Source organism: Astyanax mexicanus, chromosome 1, assembly GCF_023375975.1.
Source record: "Astyanax mexicanus isolate ESR-SI-001 chromosome 1, AstMex3_surface, whole genome shotgun sequence".
In the NCBI taxonomy this organism is placed as follows: domain Eukaryota; kingdom Metazoa; phylum Chordata; class Actinopteri; order Characiformes; family Acestrorhamphidae; genus Astyanax; species Astyanax mexicanus.
In genome coordinates, this window is record NC_064408.1 from 87,599,460 (window position 1) to 87,623,468 (window position 24,009).

A 24,009-nucleotide genomic window follows, 5' to 3' on the forward strand; every position below is an offset into this window, starting at 1 on the left:
ACGAAACAAAGATCATTCTGCTATATATTTATTTTGTTTTTCAAGTGCATGTACATTAATATCAGCAAGCAAACATCCAAATACACTCCCTCTCATGCAACAGATGAATAATCTAAGTTGCTGCTGTTTTTTATTTGTTGCTATTGGATGTGCTTGCCTCATCCTGGAAAAAGGATGAAATGTGTCTAGTGAATATCTCAAGTGACTTTGCTGAAGGTAAAGTCAGAGTGTGTGTGTGTGTGTGTGCGTAAACACAGTGGAGATGTTAGGTAAGAAGGGAACATCACGTTTAGCATGCCGCAGGGGTCGACGGCAGCCCCCTTCATCATCATCCTCACTGCAGCTGTGGACCTTGGCATTGCAGACATCACCCAGACAGCACTGTGTGTGTGTGAGTGTGAGAGAGAGGGAGACAGAGAGAGAGAGAGAGACAGACAGACAGAGAGAGAGAGTGTTTGGGTGAGTGAGTAAGTGGTGTGGAGGGATGGAGTGATGGAGGAGCACCAGCCTATATAGTAAGACCACTCCGACACCACCACGCGTGAACCTGCAGCGCCTAGAGCTGCTGGAAATCACTGCGCGCTGACACATCTCCACCAGTAGGCGCATGGGCAGCAGATGGAGGGTCTATGAAGAGCTGAGGCGAGCCAAAGACGGACAACCGCTGCTCCATTGTGCCTCCCACTCTCCATTATACTGCAGCCTGCCGGGAGAACCTGCACCATGTAGAACTTAAAGAAGGAACCTGAAGCGCGCGCGCGTTTGTTTTGCAGTTTAGCGCCAGGATGCAGCAGGCTGCAGCATCAGCACCACCACCTCAGTGAAGGCGATGATGAAGCCGCGCATACTCCCAGGCTGGGCTGCATCCACAGCCACGAGCGCCTTTCTGCTGTAGGAGCGACACTTTGCCGCATTTTTAAGCGTATTTTTTTCGGCATTGTTTACGAGCGCTATATTTTTGCATGCTCTTTTTGCTAAGATGAAATTTCCAACGGAAAATCCAAGGAAACCAGGGGCCAACCTGGGACCACCGCCAGGTGGGTACCACGCGCTCGTGCATTCGTTTAAAAATAATAAACGCTGTGTGAACTTTTAAAACAGGATTTTATTTGCGGTGCATGCATTGCCTGCTCATATAGATGCATCCATATCTATATCATCATCATTGGTCATTTGTGTTACAGGAGCATGCGCGCGAAGTTTAGTGTGGACTCCAGCTGGCATAGAGTCGGCACGCAGACAGTTTTTTTTTAAAGCCGAAAGCGTGATTGCATGCTGTTGGCGTATAGGTGGGGTAGCGCGCTCGTGCTTGTGGAAAATTCAATTTAAGGATTTTTTCCCTGTGCATGCAAAAGATCATAGGTATATATCAGATTCAAAGCTTATTAAAATTTTGTTTGTAATGCAGCGCTCGTGTTGTCCAATCGCCGCCGTTACGCAGTGTTACGGCTGCTGCATGATGAAGAAGAGACAGACCCATTACCTCACAGCTCGTGCACGCTCGTGCACGAGACCTGACTGGAGGTTGTTGTTGGTGGTGGTGGTGGTGGGAAAGAGGATGTCTGGGGGGAAACCCTTAAGATCGTGCATGCAGATCTAAGGTGAATTACGCCTTTGGCACCAGGTGAAAAAAAACAGCCCCGAATTTTCCCGCCTGTTCTTTGCTGCAATCTTCCCTCCCTCCCGCGCGCGCGATGAGCACAATGAATTCCATCCATTAGCCCCCAGCATCACCTTCACACTACACGACTCCTGATTACACAACCGGCAGCACTCAGCTATTATAGTATTGGAGTCACGTTTCATATTCCGCTTTGAAATCAGCTTTGAAATCAGCGTGTCTTTATCTGTTGGAAGCGCCGCACTGACGCAACAGGGGGCAAAATCTGGATTCGTGCTTTCCGCCAAGTCAGTCCTCCTTAGGCCAATGCAGCGTAATGCAACTAACAGCAACAAGAGATTCTGTTCAACAGGCGACAAGTACTTGAAGCTACAGGCAGTGTGAAATGTATAGATGTTAGGGATTTAAATACACTAAGATCAGTTTTGCTGTAGAAAACTCAGTTAAACCATGTAATACGTTCATAATAAGGAAAAATACACAGTATGTTTCACATAGGATTCAGGTTTTATTTGATTAATAATACTTGATTTTGGCCAGTAAACATATCTCTCGATTTTGTGTACAGATGTTTTGAAAATACAAATAATTTTGTATTTTGAACATGTAATGAATGATGGGTAGACAGTACAACATATTGGGAGAATATGTTTCTTTTGGGGAAAAGAAATATATTGAATGAGTAGCAAAAAATACAGAACCAATGAAATATTTCCAACATGATTTTATTTCTCATTTTGATCTCATCCCAACTAATTTAAATTGTTTTTTTCTTTACCTTTTTATTTTCCATCATATTCCACCCACTATATTCAAGAGGAAATAATGTTTGATGTTTGAACCTAATTCTAAAATTCAGGTCTTGAGAAACAACCCACTGATAATCTCACTCTCAAATTAATCACTCACATGTGACTTAATTTTTCAGTCAGATTGATCTAACCTCAACCTAACCTGAAAAAAAAAAAAAACATTTAAAGAAGAGAGGTGTTGGATCTCCACAGTTCTTATATAGCTCTCTTCTACATCTCAGAACTATTTCAGGAGAGCAAAATGAAACATCAAATTATTATTATTTTTTTTTTATATAATTTTTGTGCCAAACCCCCAAGGTTAGTTACTGATGCTTATCTGATGCTGATTTCCTCTTTTGGGTGAAACAATATTGAGATCTGCTGTGTTTCTCCTCAACCAAAAAGATAAAAAAAATACATCCTTTTAGGAGAGCCCACAAAAAGTGCGAATGAATCCAAAATATTTCTAATCTATGTTTGTTAAGACCTTTGTACAGAAATGTCAGCTGTGTTTTAGCATCTTCCATCAAAGCTTGAGTTGAGACACCTCTCAAATCTGATCTGCTTATCAGAGTCTTATACACAAATCTCTTTGTGAATTCACTTATTTCCTCCTGTGGCTATATTAATAGGAAATCCACTTTTTGCACCCAAATATATTTCTTAAAAAACATACACCAACTCAGTTTGATGTATATTCCAATAATAAGTGAATTCGATTTGTTTTCTTCACTGAAATTATGTTGTGTACATTTTTTTTAATTTGTTTATGTAGATTTAGATATTTTTCAGCTGCTTAAAGGGAGCAGCTAAAGAAGCTTCATCAGATCAGTGTGTTTCCAGGGTTCTGCGGCATACGGCTCTAATGTGTTTTCACACAGCCAATAAAGTCATTAGAGAGTGCCAGTATGTGAGTGTATGTGTGTGTGTGCAAATATGCAGCAAAGAAATTGATAGCCCATAACTGAGAACCATTATTGAGAGGCGTGAGTGTATTAGTCAGGCTGGTAAAGAGGCGAGGGTAGTGATGTTTTACAGCAACTCACCAGCGTTTCACTGACTCAGTGTTTACTGTGCTACACTGGGGGATAAAGAGAACCTCTCGTGTAATATGCCTTATGGTTCTTGTCACAGATTTCATACTTCCTGTGTGTTTATTACGGAGTTTAACTTTCTTTACTCATCATTTTGTTTTTTTTATTGTTACTGCTGATGGGACTCTGCAGTACTATGAGCTATTTATGGATTCTCCAACATATTGCAAAGAATTCTATAGGAGAGTCAGGGAAATCATATCTGACAAGAAACAATGATTTAAAGATTCTTCTTATGTAGCCCCTTAAAAATCTGGCATGGCTGTCTAGGGAGTATTTAAACTTCAATCTTCAGCAAAAAAGCCACAATCATGTTGGATATCTCATGTATAACTCAGCTTAAGAGCTCCTCCAAACCTGGAAAAAGTACCTTTTTTTAGTTTCTTTGACAATGACAAAATTCAACTCAGCAGGTTATTAGCATTGCCTTTTTATCAACATGATGTTTGGTTTTGTTGCTTTTCGAAATACCCAGATAATGCGATGTATCTTAGCTTAGTGCTTCGTAATGAGATCATCAGGGTCTCATCCATGGCATTTTCAGGTTGGAGTTAATGATGTGAAATCGCCACAGGCGGCATTTCTTCACTACAGGGGGGGCGCTAAAGAATGACAAAGCTTGTGGAACCTGAGCAGCAAGCCGCAATCTCTATTTCTGGGGCGGGGTTGAGCTGAGCTTGGTTGAAATGGATTTTGAAGACACAATCCTCATGCATGCTCTTGTTATGCACATAGAAGGCTACTGTACAGTTGCAGGGAAAAAAGGTCAGAAGACTGCTGCCTCATTTCTAATGATCTGTGTTTGTGTCTCTTCTACAGTGGCTGTGCAGACCAACCTGGTTCCACCCAAGAAAGTCCAGCCAGGGATGTTGCAGTCCAGCCTGGTGCAGGCCAGTGTGGCCACCATGCAGAACCCGATGGGCTGCTCCCTGCCTCGCCTGTCAGTGTCTCGGCCGGCCAGCATGGTGGCCAGCATGGATGCGGTGGCGGACGGTTCTGCGCCTTTCACTGTCATGAAGTGGAAGACAGTGTTGGCCGTGTTTGTGGTAGTGGTGGCCTATCTAGTGGCCGGTGGTCTGGGCTTCCGCGCTCTGGAGCAGCCTTTTGAGAGCAACCAGAAGGACACCATCACAGCCGAGAAGGCCGCCTTTCTGCAGAAACATCCCTGCGTCACGCGCAACGAGCTGGAGGAGCTCATCCAGGTAAAAGCAGTGCTTTAACACAAGACCTTGACATGTTCTTTAAGGTCTTAATGTCTTTTGCCCACAATCTCATTAAAATTTATATATGTACATTTATATGAAGATGGAGCTTTAACTTTTGGCAATGTTAAAAAGGATTTCAATAGTTAGAATAATATGTCATCATTTATTCATTTTTGTTTGTTTTTCTGTGCAAAAAACAAAGTAGTTTCTACAGTCAGATATTCCTTAGCATACTTTTTGGACTGCACTGAACTAATGTTTTCAATGGTGTAAAACATAAACTTCCATGATGCCTTGAATTGTTTTCTAATTTAATTATAATAAGGTCAGAGACTTACACCCCTACACTGAGTGTAATTCACCCCTGCTTCGAGGTAATGGTGGAGGAATCTTGTTAGACCCCTCTGGGATCTCAGATCCAGGGTAACATAAGCGGCTCATTGATCTGGCACTCATCTGAGCTTGACCCAGACAGTTATCCACACCAAATGAGGCTGCAGTTAAAAATAAGTGTAAAAGAAGTGTTGTGGAGTAGAAGACTTTAAAAACTATGGTAAAGGAAGTGTAATGTTAAAACAATGATTTCAGTTTGACTGCTAAGGTATAGGGAATATATTTGGCCAGAAGGTTAAGGGAGTGTGATGAGCCTGTTGATAGTGATTCAGTGATTTTGGTTTGCTGAAACAGAGATGGTGTTTTTGGTATGAATTTTGAGGCAAAGGAAGTGTGTTTGTTTTTTTTAGGGGTAGATATGTAGTATTTTGGTCTTATTTTTGAGGAAGAGGCAGTTTTTTTTGGTCTGAATTTCAGGCAGATGTTGTGTTGAGTCTTTTTGTTGAGGTATATGTATTGTTTTGGTCAAACTGTTCAAGTAGTAGTATGTTTTTATGATGGCTGGTGAAGATGTACTGGTTTTGGTTTAGAGTTTTTGACTTGGTAGTTGAGGTGAACAAACAGTGTGTTCAATCTTATTTTTCTAAAAGTGGTTAAGAATGTGTTTTATATTGGTGGTAGACTGTAAGTATGTGTGATTGGTCACATGGCCAACATTAAAGCAGTGTGTATTTTTCCAGTCATTTAATATTGAGGAGGTGGGGTTTTCTCTGGCATTCAAGACTGAGCAAGTGTATTTTGGTCAGGCAGAGAATATTGAGGCAGTATTCTGGTGAGCTGGTAAAGATAAGACAGTATTCTGGTGAGGTTGAAATTATTAAGAAGACCCTGAGAATGCTGTTTTAATTTTAAACTTTAATGTCCTCTATTGCAATTGTATATCAGTATTTGTAAGTTGCTTTAAATGAAATGCTATGTAGTGTAATGTAATGGTGAGGTTGTATATACTGAGACAGTATGCTGGTGAGGTGGTCAAGTCAGTGTATTTGGCCAGGCAGTCAAGATTGAGACAGTATGCCGGTGAGGTTGTAAAGATTAAGACTGAAACAGTATTCTGGTGAGGTGGTAAAGAAGATTTAGATTGAGACATTAATCTGTTGAGGTGGTGAAGAAGATATAGATTGAGACAGTAATCTGGTGAGATGTTGAAGAAGATTAAGATCGAGACAGTAATCTAGTGAAATGGTGAGGAAGATTAAGATTGAGGCAGTATTCTTGTGAGGTGATAAAGATAAAGATTGAGATAGTAATCTGGTGAGATGGTGGGGAATATTAAGATTGAAACAGTATTCTGGTGAGGTGGTGAGGAAGATTAAGATTGAGACAGTATGCTGGTGAGATGGTAAAGAAGACTTAGACTGAGACAGTATTCTGGTGAGGTGGTGAGAAAGATTAAGATTGTGACAGTATTCTATGAGGTGGAAAAGATTGAGACAGTATTCTGGTGAGGTGGTAAAGATAAGAATTCATAGAGTAATCTGGTGAGGTGATAAAGATTAGGATTGAGACAGTATTTTTGTAAAGGGGGTAAAAACTGAGACAGTATTCTGGTGAGGTGGTAAGGAAGATTAAGACTGAGACAGTAATCTGTTGAGGTGGTTAAGAAGATTAAGATTGAGACAGTAATCTGTTGAGGTGGTGAAGAAGATTGAGATTGAGACAGTAATCTGTTGAGGTGGTGAAGAAGATTAAGACTGAGACAGTAGTCTGTTGAGGTGGTGAGGAATATTAAGACTGAGACAGTAATCTGTTGAGGTGGTGAAGAAGATTGAGACAGTAATCTGTTGAGGTGGTGAAGAAGATTAAGACTGAGACAGTAATCTGTTGAGGTGGTGAGGAATATTAAGACTGAGACAGTAATCTGTTGAGGTGGTAAAGAAGATTAAGACTGAGACAGTATTCTGGTGAGGTGGTGAGGAAGATTAAGACTAAGACATAATCTGGTGAAGTGGTGAGAAAGATTAAGATTGAGACAGTATGCTGATTAGATGGTAAAGAAGATTTAGACTGAGACAGTATTCTGATGAGGTGGTGAGGAAGATTAAGATTGGGACAGTATTCTATAAGGTGGAAAAGATTGAGACAGTATTCTGGTGAGGTGGTAAAGATAAGAATTCAGAGAGTAATCTGGTGAGGTGATAAAGATTAGGATTGAGACAATATTTTGGTAAAGGGGTAAAAACTGAGATAGTATTCTGGTGAGGTGGTGAAGAAGATTAAGATTGAGACAATATTCTGGTGAGGTGGTAAAGAAGATTAAGATTAAGACAGTATTCTGGTGAGGTGGTAAAGAAGATTAAGATTAAGACAGTATTCTGGTGAGGTGGTGAGGAAGATTAAGACTGAGACAGTATTCTGGTGAGGTGGAAAAGAAGATTAAGATTGAGACAGTAATCTGGTGAGGTGGTAAGAAAGATAAAGATTGAGACAGTACTCTGGTGAGGCGGTGAGGAAGATTAAGATTGAGACAGTATGCTGGTGAGATGGTAAAGAAGATTTAGACTGAGACAGTATTCTGGTGAGGTGGTGAGGAAGATTAAGATTGGGACAGTATTCTATAAGGTGGAAAAGATTGAGACAGTATTCTGGTGAGGTGGTAAAGATAAGAATTCAGAGAGTAATCTGGTGAGGTGATAAAGATTAGGATTGAGACAATATTTTGGTAAAGGGGGTAAAGATTAAGATTGAGACAGTATTCTGCTGAGGTGGTGAGGAATATTAAGATTGAGACAGTAATCTGTTGAGGTGGTGAAGACAATTGAGATTGAGACAATATTCTGGTGAGGTGGTGGAAAAGATTAAGACTGAGACAGTAATCTGGTGAGGTGGGGAGGAAGATTAAGATTGAGACAGTATTCTGGTGAGGTGGTAAAGAAGATTAAGACAGTATTCTGGTGAGGTGGTAAAGAAGATTAAGATTGAGACAGTATTCTGGTGAGGTGGTAAAGAAGATTAAGATTAATACAGTATTCTGGTGAGGTGGCAAAGAAGATTAAGATTGAGACAGTACTCTGGTGAGGTGGTGGAGAAGATTAAGATTGAGACAGTAATCTGTTGAGGTGGTGAGGAATATTAAGACTGAGACAGTAATCTGTTGAGGTGGTGAAGAAGATTGAGATTGAGACAGTAATCTGTTGAGGTGGTGAAGAAGATTAAGACTGAGACAGTAATCTGTTGAGGTGGTGAGGAATATTAAGACTGAGACAGTAATCTGTTGAGGTGGTAAAGAAGATTAAGACTGAGACAGTATTCTGGTGAGGTGGTGAGGAAGATTAAGACTAAGACATAATCCGGTGAAGTGGTGAGAAAGATTAAGATTGAGACAGTATGCTGATTAGATGGTAAAGAAGATTTAGACTGAGACAGTATTCTGATGAGGTGGTGAGGAAGATTAAGATTGGGACAGTATTCTATAAGGTGGAAAAGATTGAGACAGTATTCTGGTGAGGTGGTAAAGATAAGAATTCAGAGAGTAATCTGGTGAGGTGATAAAGATTAGGATTGAGACAATATTTTGGTAAAGGGGTAAAAACTGAGATAGTATTCTGGTGAGGTGGTGAAGAAGATTAAGATTGAGACAATATTCTGGTGAGGTGGTAAAGAAGATTAAGATTAAGACAGTATTCTGGTGAGGTGGTGAGGAAGATTAAGACTAAGACAGTATTCTGGTGAGGTGGAAAAGAAGATTAAGATTGAGACAGTAATATGTTGAGGTGGTGAGGAATATTAAGATTGAGACAGTATTCTGGTGAGGTGGTGAGAAAGATTAAGACTCAGACAGTATTCTGTTGAGGTGGTGAGGAAGATTAAGATTGAGACAGTAATCTGGTGAGGTGGTAAGAAAGATAAAGATTGAGACAGTACTCTGGTGAGGCGGTGAGGAAGATTAAGATTGAGACAGTATGCTGGTGAGATGGTAAAGAAGATTTAGACTGAGACAGTATTCTGGTGAGGTGGTGAGGAAGATTAAGATTGGGACAGTATTCTATAAGGTGGAAAAGATTGAGACAGTATTCTGGTGAGGTGGTAAAGATAAGAATTCAGAGAGTAATCTGGTGAGGTGATAAAGATTAGGATTGAGACAATATTTTGGTAAAGGGGGTAAAGATTAAGATTGAGACAGTATTCTGCTGAGGTGGTGAGGAATATTAAGATTGAGACAGTAATCTGTTGAGGTGGTGAAGACAATTGAGATTGAGACAATATTCTGGTGAGGTGGTGGAAAAGATTAAGACTGAGACAGTAATCTGGTGAGGTGGGGAGGAAGATTAAGATTGAGACAGTATTCTGGTGAGGTGGTAAAGAAGATTAAGACAGTATTCTGGTGAGGTGGTAAAGAAGATTAAGATTGAGACAGTATTCTGGTGAGGTGGTAAAGAAGATTAAGATTAATACAGTATTCTGGTGAGGTGGTAAAGAAGATTAAGATTGAGACAGTATTCTGGTGAGGTGGTGGAGAAGATTAAGACTGAGACAGTAATCTGAGGTGGTGAGGAAGATTAAGACTGAGACAGTAATCTGTGGTAAATAAGATTAAGATTGTGAGGTGGTGAGAAATATCACGATTGAGACAGTACTCTGGTGAGGTGGTGAGGAAGATTAAGATTGAGACAGTATGCTGGTGAGATGGTAAAGAAGATTTAGACTGAGACAGTATTCTGGTGAGGTGGTGAGTAAGATTAAGATTGAGACAATATTCTGGTGAGGTGGTGAAGACGATTAAAATTGAGACAGTATTCTGGTGAGGTGGTGAGGAAGATTGAGACAATATTCTGGTGAGGTGGTGAAGTGAAGAAGATTAAAATTGAGACAGTATTCTGGTGAGGTGGTGGAGAAGATTAAGATTGGGACAGTATTCTATGAGGTGGAAAATATTTTGACAGTATTCCGGTGAGGTGGTGAGAAAGATAAAGACTGAGACAGTATTCTGGTGAGTTGGTGGAGAAGATTAAGACTGAGACAGTAATCTGGTGAGGTGGTAAATAAGATTAAGATTGTGAGGTGGTGAGAATATCACGATTGAGACAGTAATCTGGTGAGGAAGATTAAGATTGAGACAGTATTCTGGTGAGGTGGTAAAGAAGATTAAGATTAAGACAGTATTCTGGTGAGGTGGTGAGGAAGATTAAGACTAAGACATAGTCTGGTGAAGTCGTGAGAAAGATTAAGATTGAGACAGTATGCTGATGAGATGGTAAAGAAGATTTAGACTGAGACAGTATTCTGATGAGGTGGTGAGGAAGATTAAGATTGGGACAGTATTCTATGAGGTGGAAAAAATTGAGACAGTATTCCGGTGAGGTGGTAAAGATAAGAATTCAGAGAGTAATCTGGTGAGGTGATAAAGATTAGGATTGAGACAATATTTTGGTAAAGGGGGTAAAAACTGAGATAGTATTCTGGTGAGGTGGTGAAGAAGATTAAGATTGAGACAATATTCTGGTGAGGTGGTAAAGAAGATTAAGATTGAGACAGTAATATGTTGAGGTGGTGAGGAATATTAAGATTGAGACAGTATTCTGGTGAGGTGGAAAAGAAGATTAAGATTGAGACAGTAATATGTTGAGGTGGTGAGGAATATTAAGATTGAGACAGTATTCTGGTGAGGTGGTGAGAAAGATTAAGACTCAGACAGTATTCTGTTGAGGTGGTGAGGAAGATTAAGATTGAGACAGTAATCTGGTGAGGTGGTAAGAAAGATAAAGATTGAGACAGTATTCTATGAGGTGGAAAAATTGAGACAGTATTCCGGTGAGGTGGTAAAGATAAGAATTCAGAGAGTAATCTGGTGAGGTGATAAAGATTAGGATTGAGACAATATTTTGGTAAAGGGGGTAAAAACTGAGATAGTATTCTGGTGAGGTGGTGAAGAAGATTAAGATTGAGACAATATTCTGGTGAGGTGGCAAAGAAGATTAAGATTAAGACAGTATTCTGGTGAGGTGGTAAAGGAGATTAAGATTAAGACAGTATTCTGGTGAGGTGGTGAGGAAGATTAAGACTGAGACAGTATTCTGGTGAGGTGGAAAAGAAGATTAAGATTGAGACAGTAATATGTTGAGGTGGTGAGGAATATTAAGATTGAGACAGTATTCTGGTGAGGTGGTGAGAAAGATTAAGACTCAGAGAGTATTCTGTTGAGGTGGTGAGGAAGATTAAGATTGAGACAGTAATCTGGTGAGGTGGTAAGAAAGATAAAGATTGAGACAGTATTCTATAAGGTGGAAAAGATTGAGACAGTATTCTGGTGAGGTGGTAAAGATAAGAATTCAGATAGTAATCTGGTGAGGTGATAAAGATTAGGATTGAGACAATATTTTCGTAAAGGGGGTAAAGATTAAGATTGAGACAGTATTCTGCTGAGGTGGTGAGGAATATTAAGATTGAGACAGTAATCTGTTGAGGTGGTGAAGACAATTAAGATTGAGACAATATTCTGGTGAGGTGGTGGAAAAGATTAAGACTGAGACAGTAATCTGGTGAGGTGGTAAAGAAGATTAAGATTGAGACAGTATTCTGGTGAGGTGGTGAGGAAGATTAAGATTGAGACAGTATTCTGAGGTGGTGAGGAAGATTAAGACTGAGACAGTAATCTGTGGTAAATAAGATTAAGATTGTGAGGTGGTGAGAAATATCACGATTGAGACAGTAATCTGGTGAGGAAGATTAAGATTGAGACAGTATGCTGGTGAGATGGTAAAGAAGATTTAAACTGAGACAGTATTCTGGTGAGGTGGTGAGTAAGATTAAGATTGAGAAAATATTCTGGTGAGGTGGTGAAGAAGATTAAAATTGAGACAGTATTCTGGTGAGGTGGTGAGGAAGATTAAGACAATATTCTGGTGAGGTGGTGAAGTGAAGAAGATTAAAATTGAGACAGTATTCTGGTGAGGTGGTGAGGAAGATTAAGATTGAGACAGTATTCTGGGGAGGTGGTGAGGAAGATAAAGATTGAGACAGTATGCTGATGAGATGGTAAAGAATATTTAGACTGAGACAGTATTCCGGTGAGGTGGTGAGAAAGATAAAGATTGAGACAGTATTCTGGTGAGTTGGTGGAGAAGATTAAGACTGAGACAGTAATCTGGTGAGGTGGTAAATAAGATTAAGATTGTGAGGTGGTGAGAATATCACGATTAAGACAGTAATCTGGTGAGGAAGATTAAGATTGAGACAGTATTCTGGTGAGGTGGTAAAGAAGATTAAGATTAAGACAGTATTCTGGTGAGGTGGTGAGGAAGATTAAGACTAAGACATAATCTGGTGAAGTGGTGAGAAAGATTAAGATTGAGACAGTATGCTGATTAGATGGTAAAGAAGATTTAGACTGAGACAGTATTCTGATGAGGTGGTGAGGAAGATTAAGATTGGGACAGTATTCTATGAGGTGGAAAAAATTGAGACAGTATTCCGGTGAGGTGGTAAAGATAAGAATTGAGAGAGTAATCTGGTGAGGTGATAAAGAATAGGATTGAGACAGTATTTTGGTAAAGGGGGTAAAAACTGAGATAGTATTCTGGTGAGGTGGTGAGAATATTAAGATTGAGACAGTAATCTGTTGAGGTGGTGAAGAAGATTAAGATTGAGAGGTGGTGAGAAATATTACGATTGAGACAGTAATCTGGTGAGGAAGATTAAGATTTAGACAGTATTCTGGTGAGGAAGATTAAGATTGAGACAGTATTCTGGTGAGGAAGATTAAGATTTAGACAGTATTCTGGTGAGGAAGATTAAGATTGAGACAGTATTCTGGTGAACATAAACATCTCTCTGATATTTAATGGACTTGAGCAACAGACTTGAGCAACAGATTGAAGTGCAGTGGAAATGATAGCTTGATTCCTGTAAGGCAGATATTGATTTTTGTCTCCCCCTCTCTTGGCTGGATGGCAGACACTTGTGACAGGGGAAAGCTTTTGATCTAATGCCAAAGTTTCACATTTAGCAGTTAGGATTGGAAGGCAGCTGTTTTATTTATGGATGTGTTGATTAATGTGTTGTGGTGCTCCATGCCTATCAGTTAAAAATCGAGAGAGTATCCACTGTGGGGGGACAGCATTTACACAAACCCAGCATGACATCCCTCTTCACTTCGTGGTAATTAGAAAAAGGTGGAAGACATCTAACCCTGAGGAGTGAAATCTCACTATCTACTGCTTGGCGTGGTGCAGTCGCTGGTTCTGACTGTGCTTGTAAGAGCCTATTTTCTGCCTCAAGTTTCAGCAGCAGCCTGTTTTGCTGGCTCTATGCTTTTCAGGCTCCAGTGCTTGTGGCTCCTCGTAAAATAGATGGCTTAGCGCCCAAGTTCTCTGACCTGCCAGTTATTGAACTCAATGCTGTAAGACTCCTTGCTGCAGCTGAGGAAGAACAAAGCACATGCAGCAGTGGTGAGGTGATAAAGATTAGGATTGAGACAATATTTTGGTAAAGGGGGAAAAACTGAGACAGTATTCTGGTGAGGTGGTAAGAAAGATTAAGACTGAGACAGTAATCTGGTGAGGTGGTGAAGAAGATTAAGATTGAGACAGCATTCTGGTGAAGTGGTGAAGAAGATTAAGATTGAGACAATATTCTGGTGAGGTGGTAAAGAAGATTAAGATTAAGACAGTAATCTGGTGAGGTGGTAAAGAAGATTAAGATTGAGACAGTATTCTGGTGAGGTGGTGGAGAAGATTAAGACTGAGACAGTAATCTGGTGAGGTGGTGAGGAAGATTAAGATTGAGACAGTAATCTGGTGAGGTGGTAAAGAAGATTAAGATTAAGACAGTATTCTGGTGAGGTGGAAAAGAAGATTAAGATTGAGACAGTAATCTGTTGAGGTAGTGAGGAAGATTAAGACTGAGACAGTAATCTGGTGAGGTGGTGAAGAAGATTAAGATTGAGACAGCATTCTGGTGAAGTGGTGAAGAAGATTAAGATTGAGACAATATTCTGGTGAGGTGGTAAAGAAGATTAAGATTAAGACAGTAATCTGGTGAGGTGGTAAAGAAGATTAAGATTGAGACAGTATTCTGGTGAGGTGGTGGAGAAGATTAAGACTGAGACAGTAATCTGGTGAGGTGGTGAGGAAGATTAAGATTGAGACAGTAATCTGGTGAGGTGGTAAAGAAGATTAAGATTAAGACAGTATTCTGGTGAGGTGGAAAAGAAGATTAAGATTGAGACAGTAATCTGTTGAGGTAGTGAGGAAGATTAAGACTGAGACAGTAATCTGGTGAGGTGGTGAGAAAGATAAAGATTGAGACAGTATTCTGGTGAGGTGGTGAAGAAGATTAAGATTGAGACAGTAATATGTTGAGGTGGTGAAGAAGATTAAGATCGAGACAGTATTCTGGTGAGGTGGTGGAGAAGATTAAGACTGAGACAGTAATCTGGTGAGGTGGTAAATAAGATTAAGATTGTGAGGTGGTGAGAATATCACGATTGAGACAGTAATCTGGTGAGGAAGATTAAGATTGAGACAGTATTCTGGTGAGGTGGTAAAGAAGATTAAGATTACGACAGTATTCTGGTGAGATGGTGAGGAAGATTAAAACTGAGACAGTAATCTGGTGAGGTGGTGAGAAAGATTAAGATTGAGACAGTAATCTAGTGAGGTGGTAAGAAAGATAAAGATTGAGACAGTACTCTGGTGAGGTGGTAAGAAAGATAAAGATTGAGACAGTAATCTGGTGAGGTGGTAAATAAGATTTGGCTCCTTGTGGCTCCTCGTAAAATAGATGGTTTAGCGCCCAAGTTCTCTGACCTGCCAGTTATTGAACTCAATGCTGTAAGACTCCTTGCTGCAGCTGAGGAAGAACAAAGCACATGCAGCAGTGCCGAACGAGCAAAAGAAACAACAAAATGACGCACTGCTCTACAGTATTAGACACACTGACACATTTGGATACATCAGAAACCAATTTTTATTTTTAAATCAGAACAAAAACAACCTGCCCCCACAAGCACTTCAGAACAATTCATATCTGGTGCTCGCGGCCAAAATAATAAATAGGAAGTCAAGGATGCCACTGTTGGTTGCTGTGAGCTGTTATAATGTAATGCTCCAGCACGCGGTCAATTCATCACACTGGCCTGAAACCCTAGCTAGGTTTATTTATTTTCTTACTGCCAGACGTCATTTATCTGAGTAAACATGGCGGCATCATGCGGCAGATCAATTTCCAATCAGTGCTAACACTCTGAAGCGGAGGAAAGAATAGCGTTAGCCTCGCAGAGACGCACTATATCAATAAAACCTGACAAGCACAAATCTCCATCCAGTGGCCGCAAGAAAGACGAAGAAAAACTGCAGGAGCCACCTTCATCCCAGCCACAGGCCTCAACACAGTAAATATTCACTGCTGTCAGCGTGGCCAGCCAAGAACCTTCCTGAAGAGCATTGCTCTTCTTTGTCTACACTCTTATGGGAGTTGCTCTTTGAAAAAGGCACAAAAAAGTGGTGTGATGATGCATTTTAATGAATTTTTAACCATATTGTTTTTTTTTTAATCATATAAAAACTACACACCCACAGCAATTTATGTGAGAGCATAACTGGCCTTTTTTTCTTCGGGAAGGTACTATGTTTCTCTACTTAGAAAAAAAGTAGTAAAAAACAGTGAAAGTTATTTTTTTTTGCAAGTTAGTTCTATAAATTGATAACTTTTAATAATAAAATAGAAAAACAAATAGAACAAAATTTCTGAATTGTGTTAAAATTATTAGTCTAATATTTTAGGATTAGGAATACAGAGCATTATTGGCCTCTGTACCTCAGCTTGATTCCAGACGTTTTGAATGTTATATCTATATAACTAATAATCAGCAGTTAGCAGTGTTCTCCTCCAAGCATTTTAAGCTCCAGTGGAGTTGTAGTAGTAGCAGTTTAAAAAGATATGGTAGAGCTTCACCTTCCCAGTCCTACTACAAAGAGGGATGGCTGGAAGTGCAAAGTATTGGGAAAAATCTATGAAAAAATAACAAAAAACAAGAACATGTTTTAAGTTTTTAAAGGGGAATATCAGTAACACTCATTGGTATTGTTTCCATTATGGAAAAGTTGATTAGTGTTATCAAATTTGTACACCATATCTGTTGTTTTTGTGCTGTCTGGTAAAGAGCTGGTTAGCCATCTATACAGAAGCATTGGGTTTGATTTTACCTACATGACCAGATTTTCAACCACAATGATTATCAAAGACATGCAGCTACCAGCACAATCTGGCCTTGAACTAGATTTTTTTTGTGCAAGAAATTCAATGACAATTTCATCATTTTAAGTAGAGTAGAGATTGTTTTTTAATGGTGTGTCCCGTCCACTGCTTTCCCCAGTACAGTAGCAGATGCTTCTCTGATATATGCAGTGGTAATTAGCTGTTTAAAGCAGTGAGAGAGTAAATGAAGTCTTCAGCTCAGCTGTTGCTGAATCAATTATTCAATAAGTGCTTCTGAGACTGAATCTGTAAGAGTCAGGGCGTGGCAGAATTAGTCAGCCAAGTACAAAGCGTCTTATTATTACTTGGGGAATGCTGTGGGAAAATTAATAACCACAGTGTGTTTTTGTTTCTTTACAAGTGAGTAAAAATAATGACGCATAGCTTTAAATTATGAAAACCAATAATGATTATGGCCTTGAGTCAGAGAGGCATCTCCAGAGCTAACCAGCAGTTAAACCTTGCTGTTATTCCAACTTAAAACACTGTAAAAGAACTGCAAGATAATAGAAAAATGAGTTAACAAACTTATGTAGACAAGAACTGCATGATATTGTAGTTTAACTGCTGTACATTTATAAATGTAGTCAGCTTGCTTACAATCTCACTTCAATAGCTTCTAAAGAACTGACTGCAGAATTACTGTAGTTAATGCGTGCCATTGTTAACATACTGTACACTCACAAAGTCATGGGACAGCAGTATATAAAACTGACCATAAAATATTTCCTCAGGTGGTGGCTTGAAAACTATTACACTTGGATAAGCTGTGAGGTGTTTTCTTGTGAGTGAGACTCACAAAATCACTGACCATCATCCCAGCTAAGAGAATGATACAAGAACGTTCAACGACGAAGGTTAGCCTGTAACATTATAGAAATAATGTTCCAGGAATGATCCCCGGTTCGAATCCTGTTGATGTAGCTTTCCATCGGCTGCCTTGCTCTCTTTGGGTAGGTAGATGGCATTCTCTCCCCACATCATTCCAATGGGGATGTCGATCAGCAGGAGACACCTGTGAGCTGATGTATCAGAAACAACTCATTGCACTTTCCTCCGAGTGCACTGTGATAAGTGGTAATGATCATGACTGTCAGTAACTGGACAGAATTGTCAGTGTAAATAGACAGGCGACTCAGAAATACAGATTTCTATATATAATAAAGCAAGCAGCATGACGAAGGCAGGTAAAGGGATCATGCAGGGCGGCAGTTTCACCATGAGTGTCTCAGTTAATTAATATAGCTGTGAGCTGTGATTCAGAGCTGTGGTGTGTGAGTGTGTGTGGTCTGACTATGACTCAGGGAGTGTGACTATAATCTCTGTATGTGTTCTAACTAATTCCAACCCGTCCCCCTGAGACACAGTTGCACAGTAAACTGCTTACAGCTTTTAAGAAGTTAAATTAATAAAATTAAGAAATTTAATCTACAAAACTTGAAACTAATTAGGTAAAATAGTAAATTAGAAGTTACATTGGTGTAGGTTAAAGATGAGGAGGGAGTAGGTTTGGAATTTATCAAATCAAAGCTGGGGTTGACATAAGAGCAGTATTTGTGAACATGACAAAAGACAAAAAAAAAATCTTTACACTGTCATCTCTTGTAATATAATGAGTAAAGCAGGAAAATAGGAAAAGCAATTAGTTGCATGTCTTTGGAAAAGTACCTCATGCTGTGCTGATGTTTTGCCTTCCTGCAAGACTGTATCAAACAACCAGGAAAGCCCATTGCCTTTAAAACAATTTTCAAAAAGGTCAAGGGTATGCTCTATCATCAATGCAATATCAATTTTTTTGCTGTCTTCAGTGATTGTTGGGATGACCAATGAATGCGCAGGTACTGTGGTCAGAACTGGGATCATTGGTTTGTTGTTACCTTTAATCTTTATTTTATAGGCACGGATATACTTTAGAGTAGTCAGAGGTGAAATTAGTTTTAATGGGAGCCAGAACGTATCCCGTCCAGGAGGGAAAGAAAAGAAAAAACACTGCCCGCCTACACTAATAACTGATTGGCTGACTCACAGACTCTTTGCAGAGAACAGGCCAATCAGAACGCTCTCTGTTTTACATGAACTTTTTGAATATATACATGAGGGGAGTGCATTTCTCTCCCTCTCCCTTTCTTTACCACATGCGATTGGGGAAAAATGTCTGTGTCACCTGTGTGCACATTTTTGTTTACTCTTTGGCCTCTTGTTCTAGATTCTATCTGATTCTAGATTCTAGATTTTATCTGACTTGTGGACATCAGGTCATCATTCCTCCAACTTCCATGCGTCTTGGGACATCTGTCATTATGATGAAACTGGCTCTCATAAGGACCACCTCAAAAAAGAAAGACCAAGAGTTACCTCTGTTTCACAGGATAAGTTAATTAGAGTTACCAGGCTCAGAAACCACAAGTTAACAGCTCCACAGATAAGAGCAACTAAATTCTTCACATTTTCAGTATTTTGGTTTGTTTAACACTTTTAAGTTACTGCATCATTCCTTATTTATTCCTACATAGTCTAAATGACTTTAGTATTCATTTACAATGTAGGATAAAATAATTAAAAACATTAAATGAGAAGGTGTGTCCAAACTTTTGACAGGCACTGTATATATATACAGGGTGTATATTACACCCCACAAATTCTGCAACTGCATCTTTAAACTTTTCCAGTTTGACAGGAAAAAAAAACAAGTGCTGAGTTTTTTGTTGTCACAGCAACCCTGCAGCTTAAAGTTGATGGTGAGGAGAAAGATGGTGAACAGGTGGACAATATCTGTAGAAGTTGCAGAAAACAGCTGATCTGCTATTTCAGTCTATTAGGGTGCGCACGGCAGCAATAACTACGAGCAGATTGTGCTGAAGAACATAAAACTGGGGAGGGAAATCTGCCATCATCTCAACACCACAGCGCATTTGCTGCATCAATGACTTTTTCATTAATCAGTGGAATTAGCGATGTACAGTGGAATACAGATACTGCCTCCATGAGATATTGGCCCACTGTGTAGCGTTACACAATCCTCTTTTATCATCTGCACCGTAATTCAATAAGAATGATAATTCCTTCTGATATGAGGAGAAGTGGGTTAATACGGCTGGGGCTGCTCCAGGTTTTGGAGGGTTTATGAACTCCAGCAGGGTTCAGAGAGCAGTCTGCTCAGACTGGCATTAGTGCTAAGATTTATCTTACCTTCAGCTACCAGTGGCTGAGAAAACAGCTTTTAACACTGCAAAGCTGGGAAAAGACACAGAGAGAGAGAGACAAGAGAGACAAAAGAGAAAAAATATCTGAGCATTATTGGAGAAAAGAGCACAAGTTGATGGGTAAAATGTAACATGGATAAATAACTGTGTTTAAAGCAGCAGTCCTTAAGATTTTTTTTCCTTTTAAATTGAAAGCAGTAGTATTACTCAGGACGGAGGGAACAAAATATTATAATAAATTCCATCCATATTCTTCAACAACAATTTCTGGAAAGCTAAATATAGTCTGTCTAAAAACAGGGTGTCTGGTAGGCCCCAGGAACTGTTTCTGGCCATTTCCTGGTTACCTGAGCATCATTATCACTACCAATGACACTGATACATGAGCTACTGTGAACATGGAGATATCAGAATGGCAAACTCAGTCTTTATCTGCTCATTAACACAATGTTAAACACAGAAACACACATTTACGCAATTACACATTTTTATCAAAAAACCTATGGATTGTCACTTTAAACTGGTTACAGTAAAACCTACTTTTGATCATCTTCTGGCATGCATATGTCACAAAGTTTATAAAGCGGAATAAGTGTGCCAATGTTCGTTGCTGCAGCCTCATTTCACTAATTATATGTATTTTATTGTTTGCAATTCAATTAGAAAGATGATTCCTTCAGGCATGTGCGCTAATGAGGCCTTTTTATGTGTTTAGGTTGCAAAGCTAAAAGCAACATAAAAATGTGTTATATAAATTATTTAGCATAGATTAAACAGACATTTTAATGATTGTTACTGCTCAAGACCCAGTCAGTTACAATTTACATGGGCATCAATAGACATTGAGGGATGAGGCTGAGGCTTTACTAGGGCTTCTGTTGGCAGATTGCCTCAGGATAAATAAAAATACCCCTAAACCTTTAATTGTTTACAGCCGTATCTAATGCAAAACATGGCTGTTTAATGATGTTGGCATACAGTACAGTATGTCTGTCTATTATATATAGTATATAGAACAGACCTAATGTGACTTCCAGTTCCAAACAGACACAAATCAAACAAATGTACACAGCAAAACAAACATAGTATATATTTGTGACCATCGAGTAGACGAATAGAGCTTAAGAGTGAAAGTAACACTCTTATATGAGTTGATCACTTTTCAGGAGTTAAAACACTAATACGATCCAGTAACTTAAATTGATATAATTTTAACAGGAACTCCTTCAGAGAGTTAACACACTATGCCTTAAGGTTTAATCATTAAGTTAATATTCATAGTTTGCAGTAACGAAAATGGTAACTTGTTCTTATAGCCTATGTCACTGTCGCCAGACAGTCACCCATTATGTAAAATATAACTGAACAGTCAAGAGAAGATAGCACTGTCTACAAACTGATGAGTAATTGATGGGTTGGGCTCACCCACAACTGTAACAATTGGTGCCTAAAGAAAAGATGCACTAATGATTTAATGTACTAAGAAATGATAGGTAGACTTTTTGTTAACAGTCATTTAAAAATGAAATTACAGATTGTACTTGTCAAAATGAAACAAAGAAGCAAAGGTAAATTAACACCAGAAAAGTTTTTTTTGTCTAGGTTTCATAATACACTTTAAACAATGTGCATGGAAAGTAAAAAGAAATAAAATACAATTGCATGCAGTTGTCATCAGTGGGCTGGACAGGAAAGGTAGGATAAGACAGGTGTGGAGCAGCAAAAAAGTAATAAAATGCTTTTAATAAAAAGAAACAAAAACAAAGAAAGGGGTAATACAAAACCGTAACCAAACAGGCGTGAGTCATACACAAGCATATACAGTGCTGAAGCCTTGGCTAACTCATTAGACAAGAAAACAAAATAAAGGGTTGCTAAACAGGAAAGTAGACCACAACAGGACAAAGACACAGAAAAAACGGGAACTGAGAGTCAATACACCACAAACACTGTGAAACAAGAGGTATATATACAGCGGAACACTGTAATGGAGTTCTTTGACAACAGTTCAATGTCTGGCACTGAGGTTGGTTCTGGCACACAGATGTGACAGCAGTACTTTTCCACAAAAAAAAAAAAAAAAAGATAACAAAGAGAAAATGGTTAAGTCACATAATACTGAAATAACTGTAAGGAGAAGGGGGAAAACAAACTAAACAATAAAAAGAATGATGATTAAAAGAAACTGATTATCAGCATTTATATTCATGACTCATGTCACAGATCAGAGATAAGCCTTCATCTGTTTATGTAAATGATTCATTTGATTGCAGCTTTTTTTAGATGAAGTTGCTGGCTGTTGCAGATCAAAGGTCCTTGGTGAGAGGGTAAACTGTCCAAGTGATGTTCTGTAGAACTGTATGGAGATTGTTGGCTGATCTTGTGGAATAATGGTGTACTTAATAGAACACTATTAACAATTGTTGTTGCTTTAAAAGCAGTTGGGCAGAAGACTGTGTATGTTAGATAATTATTACTTTTAAATTTGGAAGCCCCTTTAGAGCAGAAAATATGATTTTTTTTGTGAATTTAGCCTAAAAAATCAAGGATGACTCTGTGCATCATAACTTTTTGTGTGCTGGTTTGGTCCCATATCATACAGCAGGATGCCAGGATCCCTTTTTTATTTTTCACTGCCAACTGAGGTTACTGCTACTTTCTATTTGTACTCCAAGTTTTATGTGTAACATTTTACCTGCGCTGCTCCTACAGGGCAGATTTCCTATTAATAAAATCATGAGAGCCTCACTAACCCCGAGTCCAGAATCCAAGATGGCTGCACTGCACATCAACAGTAGTATAAGCAGTAGTTTTGTACAGTTTATTACTACTTCTATCTATCTGTGTCTCATGTCTTCTACCCATGTTTGGTTATGCAAAATTCTGCCTAATGTGTAAGAAAAGCTAACAATTATAGCTGATATCTGAATGTTTACCTGAAAAGATGTAATTTCCAGCTCCAGCATCTGATGTAAATTGAATCTACCTTTGATCCCAAAAGTGAAACTGGCTCCCGCTGAAGGATTACTGAGTGGAGTGAATAATCTGTGTTTCTATGTAAAGAGAGTCAAACCAGCAAACCAGAGCAGAAATAACACAAGGCAGATCTAGTCTGTCTAGTCGGTGGTCACACAGATGAATGAACATTTTCAAAAGGGCAAACTCTGTCAGTGTGCCAGACTGTCCTGAAGGAAAAGTCACCCAGAGTCTTTTCTCTCATTAGAGCTGATTTCCCCTTTCAGAAACATTTACTCACTCAGTGGCTGAATCTGTCCACTGTACTTCCATCTCCACTCATCTGTCACACTGTAAACACTGAAATATCTCTCACTGGAGAGCCTTCTGGCTCTTTCTATTACTACACACTAACTGATTCAGACAGCAGTATCAAAATAAAGATGAGTACCTGTAATAAACTCTATATAACATTAGAATAAACCCAAATAAACATAAAGTCAGTGATCAGTGAGAGTGTTTACCTGTAATAAACTCTATATAACATTAGAATAAACCCAAATAAACATAAAGTCAGTGATCAGTGAGAGTGTTTACCTGTAATAAACTCTATATAACATTAGAATAAACCCAAATAAACATAAAGTCAGTGATCAGTGAGAGTGTTTACCTGTAATAAACTCCATATAATATTAGAATAAACTCAAATAATCATAAATTCAGTGATCAGTGAGTGTTTACCTGTAATAAACTCTATATAATATTAGAATAAACTCAAATAATCATAAATTCAGTGATCACTGAGAGCGTTTACCTGTAATAAACTCTATATAACATTGGAACGGACCCAAATAACCTCAAATCAGTTAATGCTAAGCTGCTTATCTGTTAGTAGACAGTAAATAATCTACTTATCCTGATAAAGAATCAAATTAAAAATGTATTTCTCTGAGTAAGGAAGTTACAAATACATGACTCAAATAGTCTGACCTAAGGATTAACTTAATTGTAGAGAAAAGAGTTAAGAGGTTTGTTTTCACATCAAATTAGTAGCTTTAATATTAGAGACCACTGATAGTTATGATAGTTTTGCTCAGCTTCTATCTCAGTAAAGATTATTTTGCTATACAATCCAATTACACAATATAAAAACATACCTTAAAAATGACTGATGTTTAATAAAGGATTTTAAAAGTAAGCTGTTTATAAGTGAAGGATAAGACGTGTTGCATTCTTCTGCTCAAGGTCGTCTCCTCAGTGAGTTTGAGTGTGTGTGTGTGGTCACATAGCACTATGCAGCTGCTATGCAGTTCAGTGCAGATGATCTGGAGTGATAGATTCCTTTGCCCTTGTTTACCTGTCCTTCAGCTTCTCCGCCGTTAGCACTCACACCTGAGCGGCTGCCTGGCGTTTTCCACCTTCTCCTCCATCTGCTGCCGGGCCTTCCTGCGGTTCTCAGTGGAGGATGGGGCCATGGCGATTCATCTCAGCGTCAGACGCTCATTAATGCTGATGATATCCTCAGATGGCCTCATATGGCTGGTCTGG

General features: G+C 39.0%; 1 protein-coding gene across 1 annotated transcript in view; it reads left to right on the forward strand.

Annotated features, from left to right (window-relative positions):
- Positions 1-289: 289 nt before the first annotated feature.
- kcnk10a (potassium channel, subfamily K, member 10a) overlaps positions 290-24,009 on the forward strand; it is a 36,314-nt gene continuing 12,594 nt past the window's right edge. The window contains exons 1-2 of the mRNA XM_007252940.3: positions 290-1,037; positions 4,329-4,711. Of these exons, the coding sequence (XP_007253002.1) occupies positions 980-1,037; positions 4,329-4,711 (441 nt within the window). The 5' untranslated portion in view covers positions 290-979. The remainder of the gene's footprint in view (positions 1,038-4,328; positions 4,712-24,009) is intronic.